Source organism: Bufo bufo, chromosome 9 (assembly GCF_905171765.1).
Source record: "Bufo bufo chromosome 9, aBufBuf1.1, whole genome shotgun sequence".
NCBI lineage: Eukaryota > Metazoa > Chordata > Amphibia > Anura > Bufonidae > Bufo > Bufo bufo.
In genome coordinates this window covers 196,543,997-196,571,196 of record NC_053397.1, presented here as the reverse complement: position 1 = coordinate 196,571,196, position 27,200 = coordinate 196,543,997, and the positions used below count along the sequence as shown (strand labels likewise).

The window sequence follows — 27,200 nt, the reverse complement described above, 5'->3', positions numbered from 1 at the left end:
GTGCTAGCTGTGCCAAGTGGGACGTCAATCAAGGCAGAGTGGACGTGCGAACAGCCAGCACCACCCAAGTGACCAGTCGTGAGCGGCGCACAGCGGTTTTAAATGTACGTTTTCCCCCTTATAGTAAAATGAGTGATCTCACATGCAGAAAGGTATTAACACCCACTATAGCAGCTTGCTGATGGTTTGATAACCAAAACTCTGCACCTGACAAGTTCCCTTTTAAAGGGGTTTACCTATCTGAAAGGTTCGGGGTCCACCTCTGATTCAGGTTTGACGGTGACCCCATTGATTTAGCAGCCACTGACAGAGCAGGGTCAATGAATCCCTATTTTTCCTACTGACTTACATTGGATTCCATTAAGTTTCCACTGGGGTCCCTGTGTTTTTAATAGCAGGTATACTATTTTTACCATCAGAAAACCCCCCAACCCTGATGGAACACAGTGCCTGTATGATTTACAACCTCATTTACTACGAGATTTAAATACTGATGACCTATCCTCTGGATAGACCCTCAGTACCTGATCGGTGGGGTTCTGACACCCGGGACCCCCGCCAATCAGCTGAAAAGGCACCAGCACCCACAGTAGCGCTTTGGCTTTCACCGTGCTCACCAAGCACAGCGCCGTACATTGTATAGCGGCTGTGCTTGGTATTGAAGCTTAGCCCTATTCACTTCAATGGGGCTGAGCTGCTCCTAGGCCATGTGACCGATGAACGTGTCATCACATGGCCTAGAGGAAGCAGCGCGAAGGCCGCAGCGCTACTCCAAGTGCTGCTGCCTTCTCAAACAGCTGATCGGTGGGGGTCCCGGATGTAGGACCCCCATCGATCAGATCCTGGGGTATAAAAGTCTTGGAAAACCCCTTTAAACTGTCCCATTATTGAATTATATTGCATGTACCTGTATAAGGGTATGTATACTTTCACAGTACTGTTCATATTAATTGAAAAATAAAATGTCCTCTATTTTTCCGATTATTGGCACAGAAGCCGTACGCCTGTCAGATACCTGGCTGCTGTAAGCGTTACACGGACCCAAGCTCGCTACGGAAACACGTGAAGGCGCACACAGTAAAAGAGCAACAGCTACGCAATAAGGTACAAGACCTAAGTATATAGAAAAGGCATCTGCAATAATAAGACATCTGTGAGATACTGGACTGCAATTTGAAGGTATAAAGTATAAAAAATAGATCATCTTTTTGCAAAGACACCACTGCTAGGTGCCGCCATATGTAGTGAGTCTGCAGACTGCACTGCATTTCACGGTGACAGGTTCACTTCAAAAAATGCCAGCCATGCTTCCACTCCATAAAAACCTGCATCCGATTTAGGTCCCATGCACGCGACTGTATTTGCGGTCTGCGTCCGATCTGCAAAAGATTCATTGATTCGTTTCAGTGGGGACGCAAAAGATGCGAACAATGTGCTGTCCACATCCGCATGTCCGTTCCACGGCTTCACAGAAAAGATAGAACATGTCCTATCCTTGTCTTTTTTGCAGACAACGATAGGACATTTCTACAGACGGTAAATAAAAAAAATATGGCAACAGTCACATGGCCGGGATCTGTGTTTTGCGGATCCGCGGTTTGTGTACTGCAAAACATATACGGGCACGTGCATGAGGCCTTACCCATGAAAACAGATAGAACAGAGCACACTAACAAAAACAGTAACCTGACATCCTAACCACATGAAGAAAGTACATAATTGCCAACATTACCGAGTTTGCAGGGGCTGTCCATAATTTTCAGCGACATTCCTGGCAAATCCAGGCTGACCAGGGTAATAAAATCAAAAGACGAGTGAGGCTTATGTACGAACCCGTCCATAAGTGGGCATTCCCAATAGGTTCCCAGGGCTGGAGCTTACAAACTTCAAGGTTGGTAAATATGGAAATATAAAGCTTTAGTATGCATACGTGCCTATGTGCGCCCCCGCGGTCCTGGCCACCATAGAGGCCAGCTATTTTTTCTATAGTGTGCAAGCACGACCACCGCTGCTGGATTACAGGGTAGTCATAACCCCTGGAAACGAGCAGTGTATACTGCAATGCTGTCAGCCAACAAGAACAGACCCTTTGTCTGAGATTCACGAAGGGGGAAAGCATATCCCACTTGGCTTTCGGTGGTCATCCCTTGCAGGTAGGGGGCCTCTATAGACCATACTTACAACTGTGTGAATGAGCCCTTATAGCAGTGGTTTCCAATCTGAGGCTCTAGAGCTATTAGCAAACTACGTCTGGAAACATGGCACCTGGAGTTGTAGCTGGAGAGCCAGGGGTCAGACTCACATAGATATGTGTAGTCGTGAATACCGGGCACACGTATCGAGGGTACTTGCTGTTAGCCATGTTTTTTCTGTTTGCCGCAGCCTGTCATTCTTATCCCTCTTGCATTAACTGGCTAGATGTAAACCATATGCTGGCTTACTGCCCGACCACATCCACATAGACAGAAACTCTGCAGCTGAATTATTTGTAGGTTTTAGCGGGGATTTAGCGTAAAGGGTGAAAGAATTGAGTTTGGCTAGGTCTTTCCTCAGACTGAATAATATAATGTGAAAACATATTATCCAGTAATTTAAGGACTAGTGGTATGGTCTTCATCTTCGGTTTCATCCTAATTGAAATGTATTACTCAATAAAGGCTATGAACGTTTCGTTAACCCCTTTGGGACACAGCCTTATTTCACCTTAAGGACCAGGCCATTTTTTGCAAATCTGACCAGTGTCACTTTAAGTGGTGGCAACTTTAAAACACTTTGACTTATCCAGGCCATTCTGAGACAGTTTTTTCGTCACATATTGTACTTCATGACACTGGTAAAATGAAGTAAAAAAAAAATACCAAATTTAGCAGAAATTTCTAAAAAATTTCAAATTTTCAAGTTTAATTTTCTCTACTTCTATAATACATAGTAATACCTACAAAAATAGTTATTACTTTACATTCCCCATATGTCTACTTCATGTTTGGATCAATTTGGGAATGATATTTTATTTTTGGGGGATGTTACAAGGCTTAGAAGTTTAGAAGCAAATCTTGAAATTTTTCTGAAATTTTCAAAAACCCAATTTTTAGGGACCAGTTCAGGTCTGAAGTCACTTTGTGAGGCTTACATAAGAAACCACCCAAAAATACCCCATTCTAGAAACCACACCCCTCAAGGTATTCAAAACTGAGTTTACAAACTTTGTTAACCCTTTAGGTGTTGCACAAGAGTTATTGGCAAATGGAGATGAAATTTGAGAATTTCAATTCTTTGGCAAAATTTCCATTTTAATCCAGTTTTTCCAGTAACAAAGCAAGGGTTAACAGCCAAACAAAATGCTATATTTATTGCCCCGATCCTGTAGTTTGCAGAAACACCCCATATGTGGCCATAAACTACTGTACGGGCACACAGTAGGGCGTAGAGGGAAAGGTGCGCCGTATGGTTTTTGGAAGGCAGATTTTGCTGGACAGTTTTTTTTTTGACACCATGTCCCATTTGAAGCCCCCCTGATGCACCCCTAGAGTAGAAACTCCATAAAAGTGACCCCATCTAAGAAACTACACCCCTTAAGGTATTCAAAACTGATTTTACAAACTTTGTTAACCCTTTAATGGAAAATAGAGATAAAATTTCAAAATGTCACTTTTTTGGCAGATTTTCCATTTTAATAATTTTTTTCCAGTTACAAAGCAAGGGTTAACAGCCAAACAAAACTCAATATTTATGGCTCTGATTCTGTAGTTTACAGAAACACCCCATATGTGGTCGTAAACCGCTGTACGGGCACACAGCAGGGTGCAGAAGGAAAGGAATGCCATACGGTTTTGGAAGGCAGATTTAGCAGTTTTTTTTGACACCATGTCCCATTTGAAGCCCCCCTGATGCACCCCTAGAGTAGAAACTCCAAAAAAGTGACCCCATTTTAGAAACTACGGAATAGGGTGGCAGTATTGTTGGTACTAGTTTAGGGTACATATGATTTTTGGTTGCTCTATATTACACTTTTTGTGAGGCAAGGTAACAAGAAATAGCTGTTTTGGCACCGTTTTTATTTTTTGTTATTTTCAACATTCATCTGACAGGTTAGATCATGTAATATTTTTACAGAGCAGGTTGTCACGGACGCGGCGATACCTAATATGTATACTATTTTTTTATTTATGTAAGTTTTACACAATGATTTCATTTTTGAAAAAAAAAAATCATGTTTTTAGTGTCTCCATAGTCTGAGAGACATAGTTTTTTCAGTTTTTGGGCAAATATCTTGGGTAGGGTATGATTTTTGCGGGATGAGATGACGGTTTGATTGGCACTATTTTGGGGTGCGTATGACTTTTTGATCGCTTGCTATTACACTTTTTGTGATGTAAGGTGACAAAAATAGCTTTTTTTACACCGTTTTTTACACCGTATTCACCCGAGGGGTTAGGTCATGTGATATTTTTATAGAGCAAGTTATTACGGACGCGGCGATACCTAATATGTATACTTTTTTACACAATTATTTCATTTTTGAAACAAAAACAAAAAAATCATGTTTTAGTGTCTCCATATTCTGAGAGCCATAGTTTTTTCAGTTTTTGGGCGATTATCTTAGGTAGGGTCTCATTTATTGCGGGATGAGGTGACGGTTTGATTGGTACTATTTTGGCGTACATACGACCTTTTTTGGGAAGTAAGGTGGGCAAAATTTCAATTTCATCATAGTTTTTTATTTTTATGGCGTTCACTGTTTGGGTAAAGTAACATGACCGTTTTATAGATCAGGTCGTTACGGATGCGGTGATATCAAACATGTGTAGGGAATTTTTTTTTTTTCATTTTTAATCAGTGATAAATGTGTTTTTTGATTTTTACTTTTTTTGGACCCAGACCCACTTGGTTCTTGAAGATCCAGTGGGTCTGATGTCTGTATAATACAGTACAGTACACTATATAGTGTACTGTACTGTATTTCCACTTTACAAAGTCTGATTAGACTTCTGCCTTTAGCAGAAGTCTAATCAGCACCATGGACAGCCTCTGATCACTACCATGGACAGCCGGACGCCTGTGAAGGCGTCCGGTTGCCATGGTACCCATCACTCGCTGCCACAGCAGAGCAGTGGGTGATGAGGAGGGAGGGGGGCCCCTTCCCTCTCCCATCGGGGGCTGAAAAGGCACAGCAGCCCCCGATGGGAGAGGGAGGGAGCTCCCTCCCTCTTAACCTTTTTCCATACAGCGGTCCCTACGGACCGCGGCATGGAAGGGGTTAAACGCATGGCATCTGTGCCAGCACAGATGTCAGGCGTTTCGAGCAGAGTGTCTGCAAACCGCTCGGCTATCCTGAGACAGGGGGCGGGCGGATGATGGCATGCCTGCCCGCCCCCCCAAGCACCGCCCGCACCGCCACCCGCCCTCCCCGCTGCGCCCGCCGGCAGATAACAAAGAGGGCAGCAGACCGCGGGGATCAGAAACTTCCGAAACCGCAGCAAACCGCAGGTCTAAATTGACTTGCGATTTGCTGCGATCGCCGACATGGGGGGGTCACAGGACCCCCAGTCGCATCTAGCCAAGGTGCCTGCTCAATGATTTGAGCAGGCACCGGGTTCCGATCACCGCCCGCCGGTGATCGGAACCATACATGACGTACCGGTACGTCATGTGTCCTTAAGTACTAGGACAACATGACGTACCGGTACGTCATGTGTCCTGAAGAGGTTAAAGGGGTTGTCTCACTTCAGAAAATGGCATTTATCATGTATAGAAAGTTAATACCAGGCACTTACTAATGTATTGTGATTCTCCATGTTGCCTCCTTTGCTGGCTTCATTAATTTTTCCATCACATTATACACTGCTCATATCCAGGGGTTACGACCACCGCTGCAGTGCAGATACAAGGTGGCCGGGATGGGGGCTGCTGCACATGCGTGCCTATGTAAGTGCCCGTGGTCCCGGCCACCAAAGAGGCTGGTGCTTTTTCTATAGAGTGCAAGCAAGACCACCACTGATGGATTGCAGGGTGGTCATAACCCCTGGAAACGAGAAGTTTATAATGCTATGGAAAAATGAATCAACCAGCAAAGGAGGCAATATGGAGGATCACAATACATTAGTAAGTGGCTTGTATTAACTTTCTCTACATGATAAATGCCATTGGCTGAAGTGAGACGACCCCTTTAAGGCACATCTAAACGTCTCATCCACTTATCTAAGGCTTCATGCACGAAGCCATATCCAGTCTTAGCTCCCAAGGAAAGAGAACCATGTTGTGGAAGTGGGTCCCTAGGAGTCAAAATCCGACTTTTTAACTAAGCCTGGGGACATTAGCCTCCATATGTAGCTGGTCTGTTTAAGGAGACCCCGTCTGAAAAAACGGAAAGCACACTGAATAAAAATATGGTTGTGTGCATCAAGCCCAAGGGTTAAAAAAAATAGCAGAGTAACACCATTGTGTATCTTACCTTGAAGAGGAGATTTCTTCAGTTCCGGAAGCAGTCATATGTAAACATTGGAATAATGGCGTGATGTGGATTCCATTATAGAAGCGCCTCCAAATGGGCCCCCGTTTTCTATCAGTAATCTCTGAATGGCCAGCATGTAAGGCCTCAGTTTTTGGGATAAACTTGGATACATTCCAAAAACTTATGTAAACTAATGTCAATTTTTATGACTGATCCGGCAAAAAAAAAAGGACCTGTTCTTCATTTTCATCAGCTACAAAAAAAAAAGGCCCAGATCTGTTTTTTTTTTTAGCTGGATGGAATAGCGGTTATCTGTGTTCTCCATCCAAAAAACGTAGAGGATGAAATAGAGAAGACATATTCACTTTTGGCATGTGTTTTTTTTGTCTATAGATACCTAAAGATTCGTTAAACACAAGTGTTTTTCTAAAGCAGATACATTTAACGTCAAACAATAAATGTGGTGTGTATGAATCCTTATGCACGAAAGGTGCTGGACCCACGAGAGCAGGAGCTGCCCTTACATAGTGGCTCTGCTTTCTGACTCATAGAGGGAACACACGAGCACGAGAACACCCTCATATGATATCTGTATGCCTAGTAGGGCCCTTAGCCAACGGTTGTCATCCCAAGACAATCTCTTAAAAGGAGTCTACCGGGTGTTCAGTATTGATGGCCTATCCTCAGGATAGGTCATCAATATCTAATCCGCAGGAGTCCAGCAAGCATCTAGCACCGCCGTCGATCAGCTCTCTGAAGAGGCCGTGGTGCTCAGATGAGTGCTGCAGCCTTCTCCGTGTTTACCAAGCACAGCGCTGTACATTGTGTAGTGGTTGTGCTTGGTATTGCAGCTCAGCCCCATTCAGATGGCTGAAACTCATTTTCAGATGCATACGTTTCTGAAAAAAAACCTGCTGTTTGTGAATGCACCCTCAGGTCAGGTCACCTGAAAACAGCAGCGTAATAGAGTACAAATAAAGGGTATGAGATTACACAATCTCATGTACACTTTGCCGATTTTTTTCTGGTGGAAATTGACCTGCTGCGGATTTCTGTCTTTGAGGTTTTAGCTGGGGATTTCACCCTTTTACAATGAAGGGTGAGATCTGTGGCAAAACCGCATCAAATCTGCACCAAACACTGGATGTAGTACAGAAACGCACCTACAGTGCCTTGCAAAAGTATTCACCCCCTTGACTTTTTTTGTATTTTGGTGCCTCACAACCTGGAATTAACATGGATCGTTTGAGGATTTGCATAATTTCATTTACAGAACATGCCCACAACTATGAAATGTTTTTTTTTTATTGTGAAGAAAACAACAAATAGGACAAAATAACAGAAAAAGTCAATGTGCATAACTATTCACCCCCCTAAGGTCAGTACTTTGTAGAGCCACCTTGTGCATCAATCACAGCTCCAAGTCGCTTTGGATAAGTCTTACCACTGGGATTTTTGCCCATTCCTCCTTGCAAAACTGCTCCAGCTCCTTCAAGTTGGATGGTTTGCGCTTGTGAACAGCAATCCTTAAGTCTGACCACAGATTTCCTATTGGATTGAGATTTGGGCTGTGACTCGGCCATTCCAACACATTTACATGTTTCCCCTTAAACCACTCAAGTGTTTGGGGTCATTGTCCTGCTGGAAGGTGAACCTCCGTCCTAGCCTCAGATCACGCACAGAGTGGTACAGGTTCTGCTCAAGAATCTCCCTCTATTTAGCACGATCCACCCTTCCCTTAACTCTGACCAGTTTCCCAGTCCCATCCCCCCAGCATGATGCCTCCACCACCATGTCTCACTGTGGGGATGGTGTTCTTTGGGTGATGTGATGTGCTGGGTTTGTGCCAGACATAGCGTTTTCTTTGATGGCCGAAAAGTTCAATTTTAGTCTCATCAGACCAGAGCACCCTCCTCCATGCATTTTGGGAGTCTCCCACATGCCTTTTCGCAAATTCACAATGTCCCTTTTTGTATTTAGCTGAAAGTAATGGCTTTCTTCTGGCCACTCTGCCATAAAGCCCGACTCTATGGAGCGTACGGCTTATTGTCGTCCTGTGTACAGATACTCCAGTCTCTGCTGTGGAACTCTGCATCTCCTCCAGGGTTACCTTAGGTCTCTGTGCTGCCTCTCTGATTAATGCCCTCCTTGCCCGGTCCGTGAGACAAAATACTAAAAAAGTCAAGGGGGGTGAATACTTTTGCAAGGCACTGTAAATCCGCAAAGACATTTGTGTGGATCTTATGTGCATTCACCCGCACTCGTGTGCAGGTGGCCTTGCATTTCTTATGGAGCTTTTGGACTTTTTTAATACCTAAACCTACAGTACTGGAATGTCCCTGACATTGATGAGACTTGCTATGGCATCGATCTACCTGACAAGACCTAAATCTTCCATTTCCTTTCTATATGTGGATAAATCTTTCACGGAAGGTTTTTCTTACAGGCACACCATACACTGGACGGAAAATGGGCGAAAGCCATCACAAATGATATTATCAATGGCACGAGACCGTGTGACATGCTGACAGGTACAGTATACTCCACTTCACTATACCATGCTATACGCAGATCGCTGACCACGTGGCAGCCGGCAAACAGTTAATTACACACAGATGGATAAGCCTTTGTTTTCTAGCCATTAATCATAATGGTAAATACAATGATATCCTGGGAATAATCCCTTAACCCTATAATGGCTGCTGGGAGTTCGAGGTGACGTCTCGAAGCTTTCATCAGCAGATTATTACTTGTTTATATCTCAGGTGAAATCACTTATTTCATGTCAGAATAGACACAATATTAATATGCCGAAAGCATTTTATTTCTTGAATATTTATTTGCTGCCAGTTTAGATACACCGGGTATGCAAGTTGCATCCAAATCCTCTTCTGGAGTGGGAGCTATTAGACCTCATTCACACGTCTGTGTCCATGGTGACATCCGTGACGAGACGGCCAGTGGCTCATTTGTGAAGATGTCCACGATTTTTGCCCTCTGTGTGTCATCTGTGTTCCACGGACACTGCTAGGCTAAAACGTAATTTTCCAGAGCATCTTTTATGCATGGTCCGTGAAAATCACTTACAGAAGACGGGTGCCACGGATGCACTATAATGTGCGTGAGGGATCTGGAATCATAGACAAGATACTGCATGCTCCCGTGGTGTCCACATGAACCCACGGAAAACCACTGATGTGTGAACACATGCATTAAAGTCAATTGGTAAATATGCTGTCCGTGGAGAACACAGACAGCACACATCCGTGATTTAGTGACGTGGCCTTTTATATAGATTGTGGCAGTGGTCTCCAATCTTGGGCTGTCCAAGATGCACAGGTTGAATAGGGGGAGGCAGCAGTCCCACTTCGACTGGGGGAGGCCAAAAGTCCCTTTGTCTCATATGAAGTCACCATTAATATATAAAGCACATTTTAGGTGGGGCCCGGGCACTACAAGTCACACCTCCACTTTCAATGCACTTGTGAAGGCCTCATTAGAAAATGGCATGGCTCGTATAGTCTGCTGCCCACAAACATAGACCGCCCGGAAGGCAGTGGATCGGACGGCTTCTTTAAGGGTGCATTCACACGACCGTATGTATTTTGTAGCCCGCAAAAAATATGGATGACATCTGTGTTACAACCTTTTTTGTGGATTGTAACAATGCCTATTTATGTCCGCAAAACGGACAAGAACAGGACTTGTTCTATCTTTTTTGTGGAGCTGCAGAATACATACATACTGTATTTTTTGCAGACCCTTTGAAATTAATGGGTCTCCTTCCGAACTTAAAAAAACACAGATCAGAGGCGGAGCAAAAATACTGTCGTGTGAGTGGGTCCTTACAGCAATATACAAGATGGGACCAAAGAGAACAATGTTTTGTGGCAGCCCATCTTTATACAGCATTTCTATACTGATAGGTGACCCTTGATATGTTGCTTTATATTCCAGGGTTATACAGTCTGTGCTCTAATAACCAGAACTTAGCAAGTCCAGGTTTACTGTCCCCTGTTTCATCACGCTGTTCTGCATTGGATTCTCCTAGCAGCTGTCTGCTGTCGGTGGCTGAGAGCACTCTCGAGAGGTATGTTCAAAGGTGGAGAAGTTGGATTTTTGGGGTGCGGATTCAGCACAGAAAACCTGCTCCATTTTAGGGCTCATGCACACGGCCGTTCTGTGCATTGGGGACCGCAATTTGCGGTCCCCAATGCACGGGTAACATCCATGCGGATTCAACTTGAATGGGTTCGTGATCTTTCCGCACCGCAAAAAAAAAAAGGAACATGTTCTATTTTTTTGTGGTGCAGAGGCGCGGAGAGAAACCCCACAGAAGCACTCCGTAGTGCTTTTGTGGGGTTCAGTGCCTCCGTTCCGCACTGGACCTTCCGTATTGAATGGATCACTTGAATGGATCCGCATCTGTGATGCGGGGTGCACACGGCCAGTGCCCGTATATTGCGGACCCGCAATACGGGCACAGTCATGTACATTAGCCCTTACAGTACAGTACTAACAGTCTCAAACAGCTGATCGGCGGGGGTCCTGGGTGTCAGACCCCCACCAATCAGATACTGAAGATAGGTGATCAGTATTAAAATGTCAGAAAACTCCTTTAATACCATATTGTTCTGCAGTAGGTCATTCATTTGGTCGGCATCTGTGAAAAACTATGTACAAGATTGAAAGGGTTAAATTGTGTGCCATGGTCTGTGCCAAAATAAGCGCAATCTCCCCCTTTCCCTCATAACGCTAGACATTTAAATATTTCTGTAAAATTGCCTGCTAATTTACTTGCAAATGTTCAGGCAGGATGTGACAGCATCGTGAAGGCTGTTTACTCTGGGGGAGGGAGGCCGGTGGTCAGAGTCGTGGAGAGTGGTCAGTTTGTTACAATATTCGTCTTAATGATTGAAGACCATGAGGTACAATATATTCGGGGAGCCGCAGTGATTAATGTCTGAACGGCTCAGGAAACGTGCAGCTTACAGCACTAACATTCAGCGTGGAGCTCCTCAATGGAGAGGCCTGACAACCTTTTATAGACATATTTTACTAACCAACGAGTAAATCGACACATTACCGCAAACGCTTAAAGCACGAGCACCAATTAACATCAATGCGGTCACGGTAGCAAGAGAATTAAATAACGTCTATCACCCAGCCACCACTTGGGTGGTACACTACCAAAAAATATGGTCCTAATGTGCAACCACCGGGGAGGGCAGAAGGCAATTGTTCCAGGAGCCTCCACCAACCATCCCCATCTAGTACTTTCCCGATACAAAAAATGTCATCATCATGATTGCTATATTCAATAACATCATGTAATGGAGTCTTCCAAGGAAGCAGAATCTCCTTGACTTCCATATTCTGAGGCTCAGAATATGTTGGCATCCGAGGTTAGTGAGAATTATCTGTTAATGAATATCACCAGTAAGATGGAAGGAGGACAAAACCACCAAGTTCTTTGCCCAGGACCCACTACATTGATGTAGCCCTAGCACTTGGATTTTCCAGGTTCAGGATTTTGATGGCCATCAAATCAGATCTGTGTGTGGAGCTGACTCAACACTCTGATCAGCTGTGGGTCGCAAACCAGAACAGAGTTGGTATACCCTGCATCACCACTTCTAAGTAGACAGTATGCAGGGGGGCCTTCCCATGTAGACAATGAGGAGAGCACATCGCTCCCACGAGTGGCCGGCCACTTCAAAGAGCAGCCGGCTTTGGCGGGAATGTTGAAAGTTACCCCAACCTTCCCAATGATCTGATATCCTGAGGATGGGCCATCAACATCCAGGTCCTGGAAAAAAACTCCTTTAAAACTCACCAGTGGGAAAAAAAATAAGATAGATCGCAAGGGCATCACTTAGTGTTTGGTGGGGTAACCACAATGAAAATGCTTGCAGGGTGCCCATTGAAATGAGTGAGAGTAGCTGACGTCACTAGACACCTGCTGTCCTCCATAGTGAGAGCTGCACTTGAACGCTGCTCTTAGCATTAATCAGTAAAGGAAGATCTGACCATGGGACACCCCGGTCTGTCCATATCCATCCTAGGAAAATAAAATAAGCTTGTCATGGATCCAGAGATCTCCACATTCATTGCTCTGCTAGATTTCTATCAAGCTGACAGCTCAAGGGGAGTGTCTTTACTGCTGTAGCTAAGGGGGCGTGTCTCAGCTCTCCCTATCACAGCTCAGGAGGCAGTTGAAGGATGAAACTGAGCATGTGCGGCCATCTCAGTGAGCAGGTCAAAGAAGTAAGAAACAAACTAACAGCAGGTGGCGCTATACAGATACATTTTATTGAATAACTCAGTGGCTGTGCTAAATTTTGAATTACATGCAATTACAAAAGTATTCAGATCTAGGTGCTGGTTTGAAAACTGTAGAATATTATTTGTGGGACAATCCCTTTAAGTGATACTTGTCTAAGGGATTTGCAAATGAACAGTTCTTAGCACACAAAGCACTACAGTAATAAATATGAAAGCCAAGGTAAATGGTGTCTGTGCATAAGTAAGGTAGGGACAAGCACGTGATTCATGTCTATGGAGAACATGGTAAAGGAGTATGAAATCCATAGTACCGCATCTCACAGGATAACGTTCTCTTGTCTTATAGAATGTCTCCGCATGTTCTCAATCATCTTCCCAGCCCTATGAAGTCTACTGTCTCATCTTCATTACTACACCGAGGATCTTCTCCCGGTTCCCACCACAAATCTCACCACGGACAGCAGACCTTAGTGGGGAAAAATTACCGCACATTTCACAGTCCCCAGATGCAAGGTAGTCATTTTAATTTTTATAAAGCATTATTTAAAAAAATATATTATTTCATGATGCAGTGATATCACTGAAACAAAAAAGGTCAATTTAGGGTGGGTTCACATTTAGGTGGCAATTTCTTGAGCCAAAGCCAGAAGTGGATCCAGCAGGAAGGAGACGTGCAAGTCGTAAGACGCAGGGTAGCTGTGGATTATCCTACATTCCAGAACCGCATGGGGACATACTGAAATGTTTCCGTGAGAAGACTTACCACACTGCTTTCTTCGTTTTACTAGATGAATGGTGGAGTGAAAGGCATCAAAGATGAGGCGTGCAAATTGCTGTAAACAGACAGAAGGCACAGTTTCCATTAGGCTACATTCACACCCTTGTTTAGGAGATCCAGCGCAAATGCTGCAAATTGGCCAGATCACTGCTGGACCTCAATGCAGTCAATGGGGATCCAGGGGTAAAGTAGAGGATCACATTTATGGCATGTTTTTATTTTCAAAAGCTGCAGCATATGCGATGTGTATGAATTTGTAATATTCTATTCACAAAAATATAACATCTGGGGTAAATAACTAAGCAAAAAGCTGCATATGCATACAGTCTTACAGCATTCTTAAAGGGGTAGTGTCACTTCAGCAAGTGACATTTATTATGTAGAGAAAGTTAATACCAGGCACTTACTAATGTATAGTGATTGTCCATATTGCCTCCTTTGCTGACTGGACTAATTTTCCCATCACATTATACACTGCTCATTTCCACGGTTACGACCACCCTGCAGTCCAGCAGCAGTGGTCGTGCTTGCACACTATAGGAAAAAGTACAGGTCTCTCTGGTGGTTGAGACCGTGGTTGGTGGTTGGTGCTTTTTCCTATAGTGTTCAAGCATGGCCAACGCTGCTGGAATGCAGAGAGGTCGTAACCATGAACCCCGCTTTAAAGGGGTTGTCTCACTTCAGAAGGTGGCACTGAACATGTAGAGGAAGTGAATACAAGACACTCACTAATGTATTGTGATTGTCCATATTGCTTACTTTGCTGGCTGGATTCATTTTTCCATCACATCATACACTGCTCGTTTCCATGGTTACGACCACCCTGCAATCCATCAGTGCTGGTCGTGCTTGCGCATTATAGTAAAAAGTGCCGGTCTCTTTGGTGGCCGGGAGCGTGGGAGCTCACATAGGCCAGCGTTTTTTTCTAGTGTGCAAGCATGACCACCACAGGGTGGTCGTAAGCATGAAAACGATCAGTGTATAATATGATGAAAACATAAATCCACTTTCTCTACATGATAAATGGCACTTGCTGAAGTGAGACAACCCCTTTAAGAATGCTATAAGACTGTACGCATATGCAGCTTTTTGCTTACAGGATATTACAAATTCATACACATCACATATGCTGCAGCTTTTGAAAATAAAAGCATGCCATAAATGTGCCGTTTTTGTGGCTTTTATCAAATATACCTGCAATGAAAAGTATGGGCAACCTTGACAACTTTGTGCCATTTAAAGGGTACCTAAACTTATAAATATACTTTAATAAAACCTATTATAAATGTGATCAAATAAATTTTTCTAATATACTTTATTATTTTTTTTTACTCTTCCTAGCGAAATAGACGCTTGAAGTTCAGGTGGTCTATTGCAATTTAGAAACTGCTGTGTATGGGAGTACGAATTCCCCTGGAGCCACACTGACAGGTATACAGGTCAGGCTCCTACTGCCTGTACCAGAGCTTCTCTGCTAAATTTTGGAATAGAAGGGCTATGCCAGGCTTTAGCAGAGCGGGCACAGTCAGGAGAAGCGATAGGTCATGAGAGCTCCTGCCCTCGCTCCGATCAGCTAATAGACTGCAACAATGTGGTGTGCAGGTTATTAGGAGAGCTGAGCAATGCAAGCGCAGGGCAGGAGCGCACATAGCACATCGCTTCTCCTGCCTGTGAGTATATTAGAAAAACGAATTTAGTCATTTAGTTAAAATGTTTTATTATTATTATTTTTTATAAGTTTAGGTATGCTTTAAAGGCATTGTCTGAGATAGGAAAAACAGGTCTGCTTTCGTCTACAGGATCCTCACTCACTTTAAAAGGAACCTGTCACATTGAACATAGTGTCTGATCTACAAGCAGATCAGATTGAGGAGATTGGCGGTCCTAATGGTAGGACTGTGTAGGTGTCACTATATGACAAGTTATACTGAATCTTTTCCCAGAAAACTTTATATCAATCCACTCAATTCCTCCTACTCGATAGGATGCTGCCTACAGATCAAATACTATGGTCAATTTGCCTGGTCCCTTTAAATGGGTATTTTCACCTTAGACAGGATATGCCATAAATGTCTAATAGATGAAGGTCCACTTTTGGGACCAGCACTTTTTCATAAGAACGGGGGACCTCTGCCCCCGTCCCACCGCATTAGAGTGAAGAATGAATGTAGAATTGGCCGTGCACATGCGTGGATCTCTCCATTCAGCTTTATGGGAACAGTTGCGCCTTTTCTGGACTGGTGTAGGTCCCAGGATTGGGAACCCCATTTATTCGACATTTATGACATATCTACAGGATATGCTGTAAATATCTAGGGTGGGAATACCGCCTTCAATAAGGCTTAGCAGCTTTAACATTCACAGTCCGATTTGGTGCTCCTGGAAAAAAACATCATTTTTTTCCCCCTCATCTCATAAACCTTTTTACAACTGAATGGGCCTCGTATCCAAAAAGGCGCCCTGCTACCGTTCTTCTTATCTGAATGTGTGATACAAGCCTAATGTATTAAGTGCAGCAGACTGTATAAAATGTTTTTTTTTTTTTTTTTTTCGGGGCAGAATTTCAAGGCACTTTTGTGCAGTACCCAGAATGCTACAGACAGACACTAGATCCAGACCGGTACCATGGTCCATGCACGCAGAACACAGGTACAGACTTTTATGTGCTGACCAGAAAATAGCGGCAGGCAGGATGTGTATCTGGGCTCGTGTCTGAAAGCTAGCACAATGCAATAATAAAATCACAGATGGAAGCTGACGGGCTGCTATGAATGCCATCATATTTTCCCCTATAGGAAATTGCCATCTCTTAAAAAGCTTGCTTAGATGAAAAAAATGTGGAGACCACCAAGCTAGCGAGGCAATGCTCCAATCTATGAAATGTTAAAAAAATAGCTTTTATCCAGGACAATAAGCCGTCTCTCTAGTGCAACCTATTGGGTGGCTACCCGACAAGTCAATGTCTGGCCTTAGAACACGCTTGGGATATAAGCCAAAACCAGAATCTATTCCAAATGCACAGACAGGTGTTTCTGGGATTTTGGGCCTGGTACTGGCAGACTATGGCAACCTGGAAAAATGTCATCTCCTAGATCAGGGATCAGCAACCTCCGGCACTCCAGCTGTTCTGAAACTACAACTCCCAGAGTCCTCATTTCACTTCTAAGGGAGTAACAAAAAAAACAGCTGAGTAAGTGTGCATGCTGGGAGTTGTAGTTTTACAGCAGCTGGAGTGCCGAAGGTTAGCCAACACAGGTATAGACAGTGAGTCAGGGGAGACCAGTGTGCAAATGCCTCTAATAGAAATACACTGGAGAGTCTGCACACAGTGCACTCAGATAGTATAGACAGTAAGTGTGAGCCAAGAGAGTTTTATAAGTCTGCAGCTAATCATTGTTTGGACACACCTACCATATCACTGCTCTTTTGATATTTTCAACTGCGATAAGTGTGTGAGGACACATACAGAGGAACAAGGACGGTGGAGACTGGTGTGGAGGAGATGTGTCTGAATGCTGCCAGAAGGGATTTGATAGGTGGTAATGTAATCTGGTAGTTCCCAGGAAGTCAGCCACACAGGAGAGACTGACTACCAGTCTACACAGGAGAGTATGCTCTTGACTTTCCCTGCCCTAGATCCACGTTATAGACCTCTCACCCGGCCAACCAGTAGCCTGCTGTGCAACGATGAGCAGCAAAAACTCAGAATCCGCTGTCTGTCAATGTTCTTATTTTAGGCCCCTTTCATGTAAGCGAGTTTTCCGATCAGGTAAAATGCACCCGCACGGAAAAAAACGGAACACAATCGCAGACAAAATTGACTGAACTTGCTTGCAAAATTTTGCGAGTTTCACTGAACGCACCCTGAGCCAATCCGTATCGTTCGTGTGAAAGGGGCCTTATGGATTTTCCTTATATCCAAAGTCATGTTCCAAAGCTTGTTTAATGGGCCATACATTGACTTATAGGATAGCCATCCAATAGGCGGCACCAGAGAGACAGCCTGTTGTACCGGCATCTGGTCGGGCCACTAGAGGAGATGCTCCTCCGGTAGGTGCAGGCTCTGATGGAACAACAACATGGCCCATGAGGTCCAGCAGAAGACTGTCTCAACAGAAAAGAATAGCTTTCTTCTGAGGGCTATCACTTCTTGGGCTTATCTCACAATGAATCGGTTCTTATGATGTGACCTATATGTACAATGAAATGTAGAGTGACCCCCAGAATAATTTCCCCCATCCAGTGGGTCTCATGTATCAAAATTGTATTTAACTATTACAATACTTATAATTTTTTAACCTGCCCTTCAAAAGTGCAACGCGTATTTTGCCAAAATCTGCTGCAGATCTAGAAAATACACGTGTTGCATGCTGATTTGTTGAAGATTTTGCTGCAGATTTGCCGTGGATTTCACCCTATGTGTTGCAAAATCCAGTCCACCTTACTGGTGCTGTAATACGCTGTGGATTTTTCTGTTGATATCCACCACCTGTGAACATACCCTACCTAAATCAGGTAGGTCGGCATGTCTACATAGGTCTTAGAAGTTGTTGTTTTTGAAGCCTCACTTAGAACACAAAATCCAGAACATTTTGCTCTCTACTAAATATCATTGGCAGGAGTATACATTCCAACAGGTTCACGATCCCGGGCATCTGCCACACAGTCTTTGATATTAACAGAGGTTATAATTTAGGTTTATGTGAGCCCCACTCTAAAAGTGCTGCATCTATTTATCATATATTTGTTAAAAATATGGTCCCTAAGTTAGGACACAGGAACCATAACTATATATGCATGCCTATACTGTATACACTCTGCAGCAACCTGATTGGATGCTATAAGCAACTCTTACACTTATAAAGGGCATCTGTCAGCAGTTTTTAACCTATGACACTGGCTGACCTGTTACATGTGTGCTTGGCAGCTGAAGGCATCTGTGTTGGTCCCATGTTCATATGTGTCCGCATTGCTGAGAAAAGGGATGTAATATAAGAAAATGAGCCTCTTGGAGCAACGGGGGCGTTACCATTACACCTAGAGACTCAGCTCTCTCTGAAACTGCCAGACCCTCTCCATTTTGATTGACAGGGCCAGGTGTGATCACTTTTACCCTGCTTGGTACTGTCAATCAAAGTGCAGAGGGCGCAGCATTTGCAGAGCCTCTAGGTGTAATGGCAACGCCCCTGTTGCTCCTAGAGGCTCATTTGCATATAATAAAACATTATTTTTCTCAGCAATGCGGGCACATATGAACATGGGACCAACACAAATGCCAAGTGCACATGCAACAGGTCAGCCAGTTTCATAGGTACAAAACTGCTGACAGATGCCCTTTAATGTAATTTTTACTCTAAATTATTATTGTCTTATTATATTGTCTGTCCGCAGGGTATGAATTCAACAATACTAATGCAGACGGAAATTGTCTCCCTGAAAACGGCAGGAGTAACTGCTCCCAAGAAAGGGACTTCTTTCCGAATGCTGCCTTTGATCACTGTATCCCCCAGATTCCGTCCATTTACACCGACACTTAGAGCCTGCCCGTCACTGGACCGCATGATCTACAGTCTTATTAAAGGGAGTTTGTCACCAGGAGATTCACTGTTATACCAGGCACAATGCCTTGTAAGCCAAGCTCCCCTAAATGTTGCTTCATTCTGGAGAACAAGTACTTTTAATCCAAATGCAAGTGAGCAGTTAAGTGCACCGAGGGCGGACTCAATCCACTTTGTGCACCCTTGCTCCTCCCCTGACTCTGCCAGCCCCTCCCTCTCCTTGAAGGGTTTTTGTCACCAGAAATACCTAAATTAGCGATGTGCTAATGTCAGCTGACCCTAACTAGCCTAGTCCTAGTTTTATCCATGCCCCCGTTACTGCATAAATGTAACTTTTATAATATGCAAATTAGCTTCTAGAAGCAGGAGGGGGGGGGGGGCGTTGCTCCTGCTCCTAGAGGCTCCGTTCTCCAACCTCCCTCCAAGTTTTGATTGACAGGGCCAGGCAGCGTTTGCATCCACCTGCCGGCCCTGAGTGCATGGTAAATCTCGCTCCTGCGCCATGCCGTTTAGTATTCGGCGCAGGCATAGTGAAGGAAGGACGCTCACTGGCTGCCGACTTCCTTACTGCTCCTGCGCTTAATACTGAACGGCATGGCGCAGGCGTGAGATTTACCATGCACTCAGGGCCGGCAGGTGGATGCAAACGGTGCCTGGCCCTGTCAATCAAGACTTGGAGGGAGGTGACAGAGGTGGGAGAACGGAGCCTCTAGGAGCAGGAGCAACGCCTCCCCCCCCCTTCCCCCCTGCTCCTAGAAGCTAATTTGCATATTATAAAAGTTACATTTATGCAGTAACGGGGGCATGGATAAAACTAGGACTAGGCTAGTTAGGGTCAGCTGACATTAGCACATCGCTAATGTCAGTCAGTTTAATTTAAGTATTTCTGGTGACAGAAACCCTTTAATTGACAGGGCCGGGCAAGATCACTATGTAGAAACCTGCCCTGGTCAATCAAGAAGGAGAGGCAGGGCTGACAGAGGAGATAGGAGGAGCAAGGGTGCACAGAGCAGCTTGGACCTGCCGTTGGTGCACTTAACTGGTCACTTGCATATGGATTAGGCCTCATGCACACGACCGTTGTTGTGTTCCGTTCTGCAAAATGGGGTTCCGTTGTTCCGTGATCCGTTTTTGTTTCCGTGTGTCTTCCTTTATTTTTGGAGGATCACCAGACATGAAGGAAAGTAAAAAAAAAAGTCTAAGTCAAGTTTGCCATGCAAATGATAGGAAAAAAACGGACGCGGATGACAATCTTGTGTGCCTCCGCGTTTTTTCACGGTCCCATTGACCCCATTTGGTCCCATTTTTTCTGTGAAAAAAATAGGACAGGTTATATTTTTTTGACGGACTGGAACCACGGATCACGGACGCGGATGACAAACAGTGCATTAGCCGAGTTTTCAACGGGCCCATTAAAAGTCAATGGGTCCGCAGAAAACCATGAAAAACGGAACGGACACGGAACACAAGAACGGTCGTGTGCATGAGGCCTTAAAAGTAGGTTTTCTCCAGAATGAAGCGACGGATCACTAGGTAATAAGTATCATTACATTCCGCTGAGCAAGTCCTACAAGGCATTGTGCCGGGTTTATCAGTGAATTTCCTGCTCTAATTTAATGAATCTTTTATTGCATAATTGTCTCCCGTCCGTTTTATTATTACCATGTCCACAGTTTTTCAGTCTATGGGACAAAGTTGGAACTTGAGGCACTTTGAAAACTGTACTTTATATAAATATATAGAACTAGACACAATATATATATATATTTTAATGAAGGTATCGTTAACACTTAGTATGCTCCAGCACAGACCTCATGTATATACGATTTATAACGCTTGTATTATGTTTTATACATTGTTTTATGTGAGAATATTAAAACTGGACATATTGTAAATTATACAGTTTTTTTTTGGTATTCTGTCAATATAAAAGAGGTATCAAAGGTGTAACCTGAAGCTCCTGGGCCTCAGGGCAAATTTTGTAACGGGGCCTTGTGTCCTTTCTAAGGCCCCTTTCACACGGGCGAGTATTCCGCGCAGATGCGATGCGTGAGTTGAACGCATTGCACCCGCACTGAATCCTGACCCATTCATTTCTATGGGGCTGTGCACATGAGCGGTGATTTTCACGCATCACTTGTGCGTTGCGTGAAAATCGCAGCATGCTCTATATTGTGCGTTTTTCACGCAACGCAGGCCCCATAGAAGTGAATGGGGTTGCGTGAAAATCGCAAGCATCCGCAAGCAAGTGCGGATGCAGTGCGATTTTCACGCACGGTTGCTAGGAGACGATCGGGATGGAGACCCGATCATTATTATTTTCCCTTATAACATGGTTATAAGGGAAAATAATAGCATTCTGAATACAGAATGCATAGTGCAATAGGGCTGGAGGGGTTAAAAAAAATAAAAAATAATTTAACTCACCTTAGTCCACTTGATCGCGGCCCGGCATCTCCTTCACTGAACAGGACCTGTGGTGAGCATTCATTACAGGTCAAGGACCTGTGGTGACGTCACTCCGGTCATCACATGATCCATCACATGATCTTTTACCATGGTGATGGATCATGTGATGACCGGAGTGACGTCACCACAGGTCCTTGACCTGTAATGAATGCTCACCACAGGTCCTGTTCAGTAAAGGAGACAGAAGGAGATGCCGGGCATCGCGATCAAGTGGACTAAGGTGAGTTAAATTCTTTTTTTTTTTTTTTTAACCCCTCCAGCGCTATTTTACTATGCATTGTGTATTTAGAATGCTATTATTTTCCCTTATAACTATGTTATAAGGGGAAATAATACAATCTACAGAACACCTAACCCAAGCCCGAACTTCTGTGAAGAAGTTCGGGTTTGGGTACCAAACATGCGCGATTTTTCTCACGCGAGTGCAAAACGCATTACAATGTTTTGCACTCGTGCGGAAAAATCGCGGGTGTTCCCGTAACACACCCGCACATTTTCCCGCAACGCCCGTCTGAAAGAGGCCTAAGGCCTCTTGCACACGGCCATTGTGCTCCCGTGGCCATATTGCGGGCCGCATATGGCGGTTCCGCAATACACGGGGCACCGACTGTGTGCATTCCACATCAGACCCATTCACTTGAACGGGTTAGCAAACCCGGAGATGCAGTGCGGAACAAAAGCACAGAACGGAACCCCACGGAAACACTAGAGTGCTTCCATGGGGTTCCGATCCGTGCTTCCGTTCCACGAACAAATAGAACTTGTTCTATCTTTTTGCGGAACGGACGGATCACGGACACATTCAAGTTGGTCTCAGGAACCGCACTCCATATTAAAGGTGTTGTCTATGTAAAACAATCCCTTGAACGGCAATGTAATTTATTACAACAAAAGCAGATAAATCTCTGAATGGGATATGACAAAGTAATGTGCATCAGAGTTGGGGTCATGACTGACCGCAGTCATGATCACCCCCTCCCCCAATTAGTTTATGTAATAACAAGACTTGAATATGGTCCCGTTATAGGCAGAGAATCTGCCCGTGTAAAAGGACCTTAATGAAAATTACTAGTGTACGGCCAACTGTGGATACCTTGACTCAATGGCAGTGTTCCTGAAATATATTTTAAAATCTTTGCAACTATGAGTCAGTTCCTAATGAACTAACAGGTAGTATTTCTACTTCCAACGTCAGTAATATTGCCATTTCCTGAAGAATAAGCCTTCATTCCTATACTACTTCAGCCCTTAAAATTCATAAATGTCGACAGCAGGCCAAAGGGCTGAAAGGCATCATGTACGTGGCCCCGAGAGATCTGCGTGGAACGGAATTATCGCTGTTCTGTGATTTTTAAGTGCAAGGACCTGTTGACGAAAACATATTGTACCGATTACGCGATTATTTTTCTCCGCAGACCTGCATGAGACAAGTGACTGAGACAGGAGACAGCTGCTATAATGACTCTATGTATCATGATCACGCTGTAAACTCTCAAAATGTCAACAACAACTGCTCGTGGCCCCAGGTTTGTGTTTACAGAACAGCTGCCATGAAATGATTACTAAGTCAGACATAATTTGGTAAAAAAAAATAGCCTTTCAGCAGTCCATTACTTAACATGCCTTGGTCCCAGAGCAACATTGTTATGGGGTACTCTTGCCTTCAGGCAGCATCATAAAACTGTTCAGTTATCCCACCAAATCTGAATGCGGCGCCTCGCAGAAGCAAAGCACTACGGTGGCGCCACATTTTGAAACCATATACGTTTTTTTTTAATCACCGCCGAAAGCTATGCTTAACTGGAATCCAGTATAAACACTGGGGGGAATTTATCAAGCCCCTGCGCTCCAGAATTCTGTCTTTAAAAAGTCACAAAATAAAGTTTTGTGACTCTTTGCATTTTTACACTACTCCGGTTTTTAAAGGTAAGGGGAAAGTGGTTTTGGATGGCTTTGTTAAAGGGGTTGTCCTACGAAAAATATTCAGCAGTTTTTCAATCCAGCACCAGGATTTGAATACTTTTGTAGTTGTATGTAATAAAAAATGTTATTTAATAAAATGTAACTGCAGTTTCTTTTTTATTATTTCCCTGTCCACTTCGCTGTGGTGGACGCACATGCTCAGCTGCATCATTCAACTCCTTCCTGAGCTGTGACAGGGAGAGCTGCAGCAGAAATGATGCGTCCCCTGAGCTGCCATCTTGATATAAATCTAGTGCAGCAACGAATGGGGAGATCTCTGGACCCATGTCAGGTACAGGGCTGGTTCTAGCTTTGTTAGAAAGAGATTGTCATGGAGAATATGATGTCTGATTTTATACATTAATCATGGGATAATGTATGTAATGTGTTTTACTCCAGATGTATCACTGGGACTTTTTTTTCTTGCAAATAAAGTCAGAAAGCCACTGCAAGAAGAGGTAATGCAGAAAACAGGAGTAGCACATCTAGACAAAAGGGGGTCATTTATGAAAGAGCAGAGTTTTACACCGGTCTTTGATATTTCATGCGTCGCCAGATGATGCGCTTAATTTATGATAAGCCGGAGGTCTCGTCATAAATTAGGCACATATTCCACCAGGCCATGCTTTTAAATTGAAATCTACTCCAGCCCCTGGAAACTGGCATAAATGATAGTGAATATGACCACGGCATCTGAGAGGCCAGAAACCCAGAAGCGGGCAGGAACGCCAGCCCCCGGGCAGAGATCGGGGAAGGCCTTCCATATAAGTAAAGAGTCTGAGCCTCTACTAGGCTTCTAGGCTGATAACTTGTTATAAGGGTCCATTCACACGTCCGCAAAATGGGTCCGCATCCGTTCCGCAATTTTGCGGAACAGGTGCGGACCCATTCATTTTCAATGGGACCGGAATGTGCTTTCCAGATCCGCACTTCCGTTCCGCAAAAAAATAGAACATGTCCTATTCTTGTCCGCAATTGCAGACAAGAATAGGCATTTTCTATGAAAGTGCCGGTGATGTGCAGTCGGCAAAATGCGGAACGCACATTGCCAGTGTCCGTGTTTTGCGGGATCCACAAAACACATACAGACGTGTGAATGGACCCTAAGCCATTAGGTGGCAGCACTGAATAGTGACATAGCAATCCATGCATAGAGTAACAAAGAAAATTCCATTACTCTATACAAATAGCAATCTGACTACAAACATGACTACAAAAAGTGACTACAAACATCACCCTTGAGATAAATTCCTCCCATTGTGTAGCTGGAAATACTGATTAAGGACTCGTGCACATGGGCGTTGCCGTTTTTGTGGTCCGCAAATTGCGGATTTGCAATACATGGATACTGACTGTGTGTGTTCTGCATTTTGCAGAACGTAATGTCCTGCCCTCTGTAGAACAGACAAGAACAGGACATGTTCTATTTTTTTGCAGGTGCCGCGGAATGGACATACAGATGTGGACCCATTGCAGTGAATGCGGATCGGGTGCGTACTGAAAATATGTTTATGTGGATGAGCCCTAAAGCACCACTCGCAAGAAGAGCATCTGTAAGACACTTTAAAAACCAAACTCAAAACCCTAATATTCAGGTCTGCTTGCAGTTATTGCTCATTGCACTAAGACTCTAGAAGCTGAGTTGTTTGGCAGTGCCCCCAAAAAATCCATCCTAGTAATATACCGTATCTAATATATAAAGCTGAGTGTATGTGTGTGTATGTCGGCTAAAGGAATCCGCACCGTCACATTTACAATCACGAGATTTGGCACACAGGTACATCAGGTGTCCGGGAAGGTTTTAAACCGGGTCTCAGCTCTCTAGGACTTAGAGTTCCTGAGGATATTCCCCAAAAATGCAAATATGGCACATCACATGACCTACATTAGCCAATAGAAGCCTGCAGGTCTTTCTCTTCATATCCCGACTGCCATACACACAGTCACATTTCCCTTATCAGCCAATAGAAGCTCGCAGGCCCTTAGTCTCCACATACACACGGTTTTACTCCAGGTTTCCATAACAACCCAGACATTTTTCTTCACTGCTGTAGGTCAACTTTAAAGGGGCAGGGTGCTGTGGATGACACTGTTAAGGGAGCGGAGTGATGTGGAGGTCACAGTTAAGGCAGCAGATAGGGTGGCCATTCAGTCCACCTTCAAAAGACGGACTTAAAAACTCTGGTTAGACCATGCCCCCTCCTACTCCACAGCCAACAGGGATTTAAAAAATGAAGGTCAAAATCAACTTTTGTCAGCTGCAGGGGTGGGAGGGAGGGTGACTTTCTCCCTGCAGCTCATGCTCAGACAGCACAGTGCTGCTGTCTGAGAGTGAGCTGTTCAAAACGACATCCCTGTATCCGTTCAGGCCCTGCACCGGACAGAGAGTCTGAAAGCCAGACTGTACGGCCTAAAACCGGACCTCTTGCTACCCTAGGGGCAGGCTGCTGTGGAGGTCACAGTTAGGCCTCCTGCACACAAACGTGTGCGCCCCATGGCCTGAACGGAAGAACGGGATGAAACCCCACGGAAGCACTCCCCGTGCTTCCGTTCCGCATCTCCGGACCCATTGAAGTGAATAGGTCCGCCTCCGTGATACGAAATGCACACGGTCCGCAATATGTCAACGGGACACCTACGGTCGTGTGCAGGAGGCCTTAAGGGGACGGTCCGCTATGGAGGTCAGTGTTAAGGGGCAGATTGCTGTAGAGGCCACTGTTAAGGGGGCGGGGGTTTTGGAAATCACTGTTAAGGAGATGGGGTACTGTGGAGGTCACTGTTAAAGGGGAAGGCGCTGTTATGTGCATGTTACTGTTAAGGGAGGAGCGGACTGTGGAGGCCACTATTAAAGGGGCAGGGGGGTACTGTGAGGTCACTGTTAAGGCAGCGGGGTACAGTGGAGGTCACTGTTAAAGGAGCGGTGTACTGTGGCAGTCACTGTTAAAGGGGCAGTAGCTGTGGAAGTCTCTGTTAAGGGAGCCGGGAATGGTGGAGGTCTGTTAAGGGGACTGTAACCTATGGTCAATGTTAAGGGGCGGGTGCTGTAGAGGTCACTGTTAAGGGGATGGGCCCCTGTGGAGGTCACTGTCAATGGGGTACAGTGCTGTGGAACTCACTGTTAAAGGGGAAGGCTGCTGTAAATGTCAAAGTTAAGGGGGTGGGCTGCTGTGGAGGTCCCATTTTAAGGAGACTGGGCACTATGGGGGGTGGGGGGTTAGTGTTAAGGGGTGGGGGGCTGTGGAGGTCACTGTTAAGGGGGTGGGGTACTGTAGCTGTCACAGTTATAGTGGATACTGTCGATATCTTTTAACAACACACACAAACATTAAATGAAATAGATTAAATATACCCGTGCGAAGCCGGGTCCTTCAGCTAGTTTACATATAAATATGATACGGCAAGTAAATGGGCAGGATATCTTAAAGATGACTTATCAGAAATCGACAGCACCCCACGTATACCAATCACAAATTAGAAGCTTCTAGCACACGGTTGGGAGATTTCCCAATAATGTCATGATAACAGTGCAAATTATGACAATTTTTTGGGAAAAAAACCAAAAACCTAATCACTAGTGTACAGCGCACAATGGTCCTTGGCACATTGTAATGACACATCTTTGCCGTCCGCTTTATTTCAAAACTTAAAAAGGCAACACCTTGTGCATATTGCAAAAGAAAAGCCAAAAGAAAATGCT

At 44.4% G+C, this 27,200-nt stretch overlaps 1 protein-coding gene across 3 annotated transcripts in view; it reads left to right on the top strand.

Moving 5' to 3' along the window:
* GLIS1 (GLIS family zinc finger 1) overlaps positions 1-19,180 on the top strand; it is a 149,510-nt gene extending 130,330 nt beyond the window's left edge. For all 3 annotated transcript variants that reach the window (XM_040407359.1, XM_040407360.1, XM_040407361.1), the window contains exons 5-10: positions 994-1,104; positions 8,898-8,982; positions 10,409-10,541; positions 13,083-13,249; positions 16,074-16,163; positions 18,906-19,180. In XM_040407359.1, the coding sequence (XP_040263293.1) occupies positions 994-1,104; positions 8,898-8,982; positions 10,409-10,541; positions 13,083-13,249; positions 16,074-16,163; positions 18,906-19,051 (732 nt within the window). In that variant the 3' untranslated portion in view covers positions 19,052-19,180. The remainder of the gene's footprint in view (positions 1-993; positions 1,105-8,897; positions 8,983-10,408; positions 10,542-13,082; positions 13,250-16,073; positions 16,164-18,905) is intronic.
* The last annotated feature ends 8,020 nt before the right edge of the window (positions 19,181-27,200 follow it).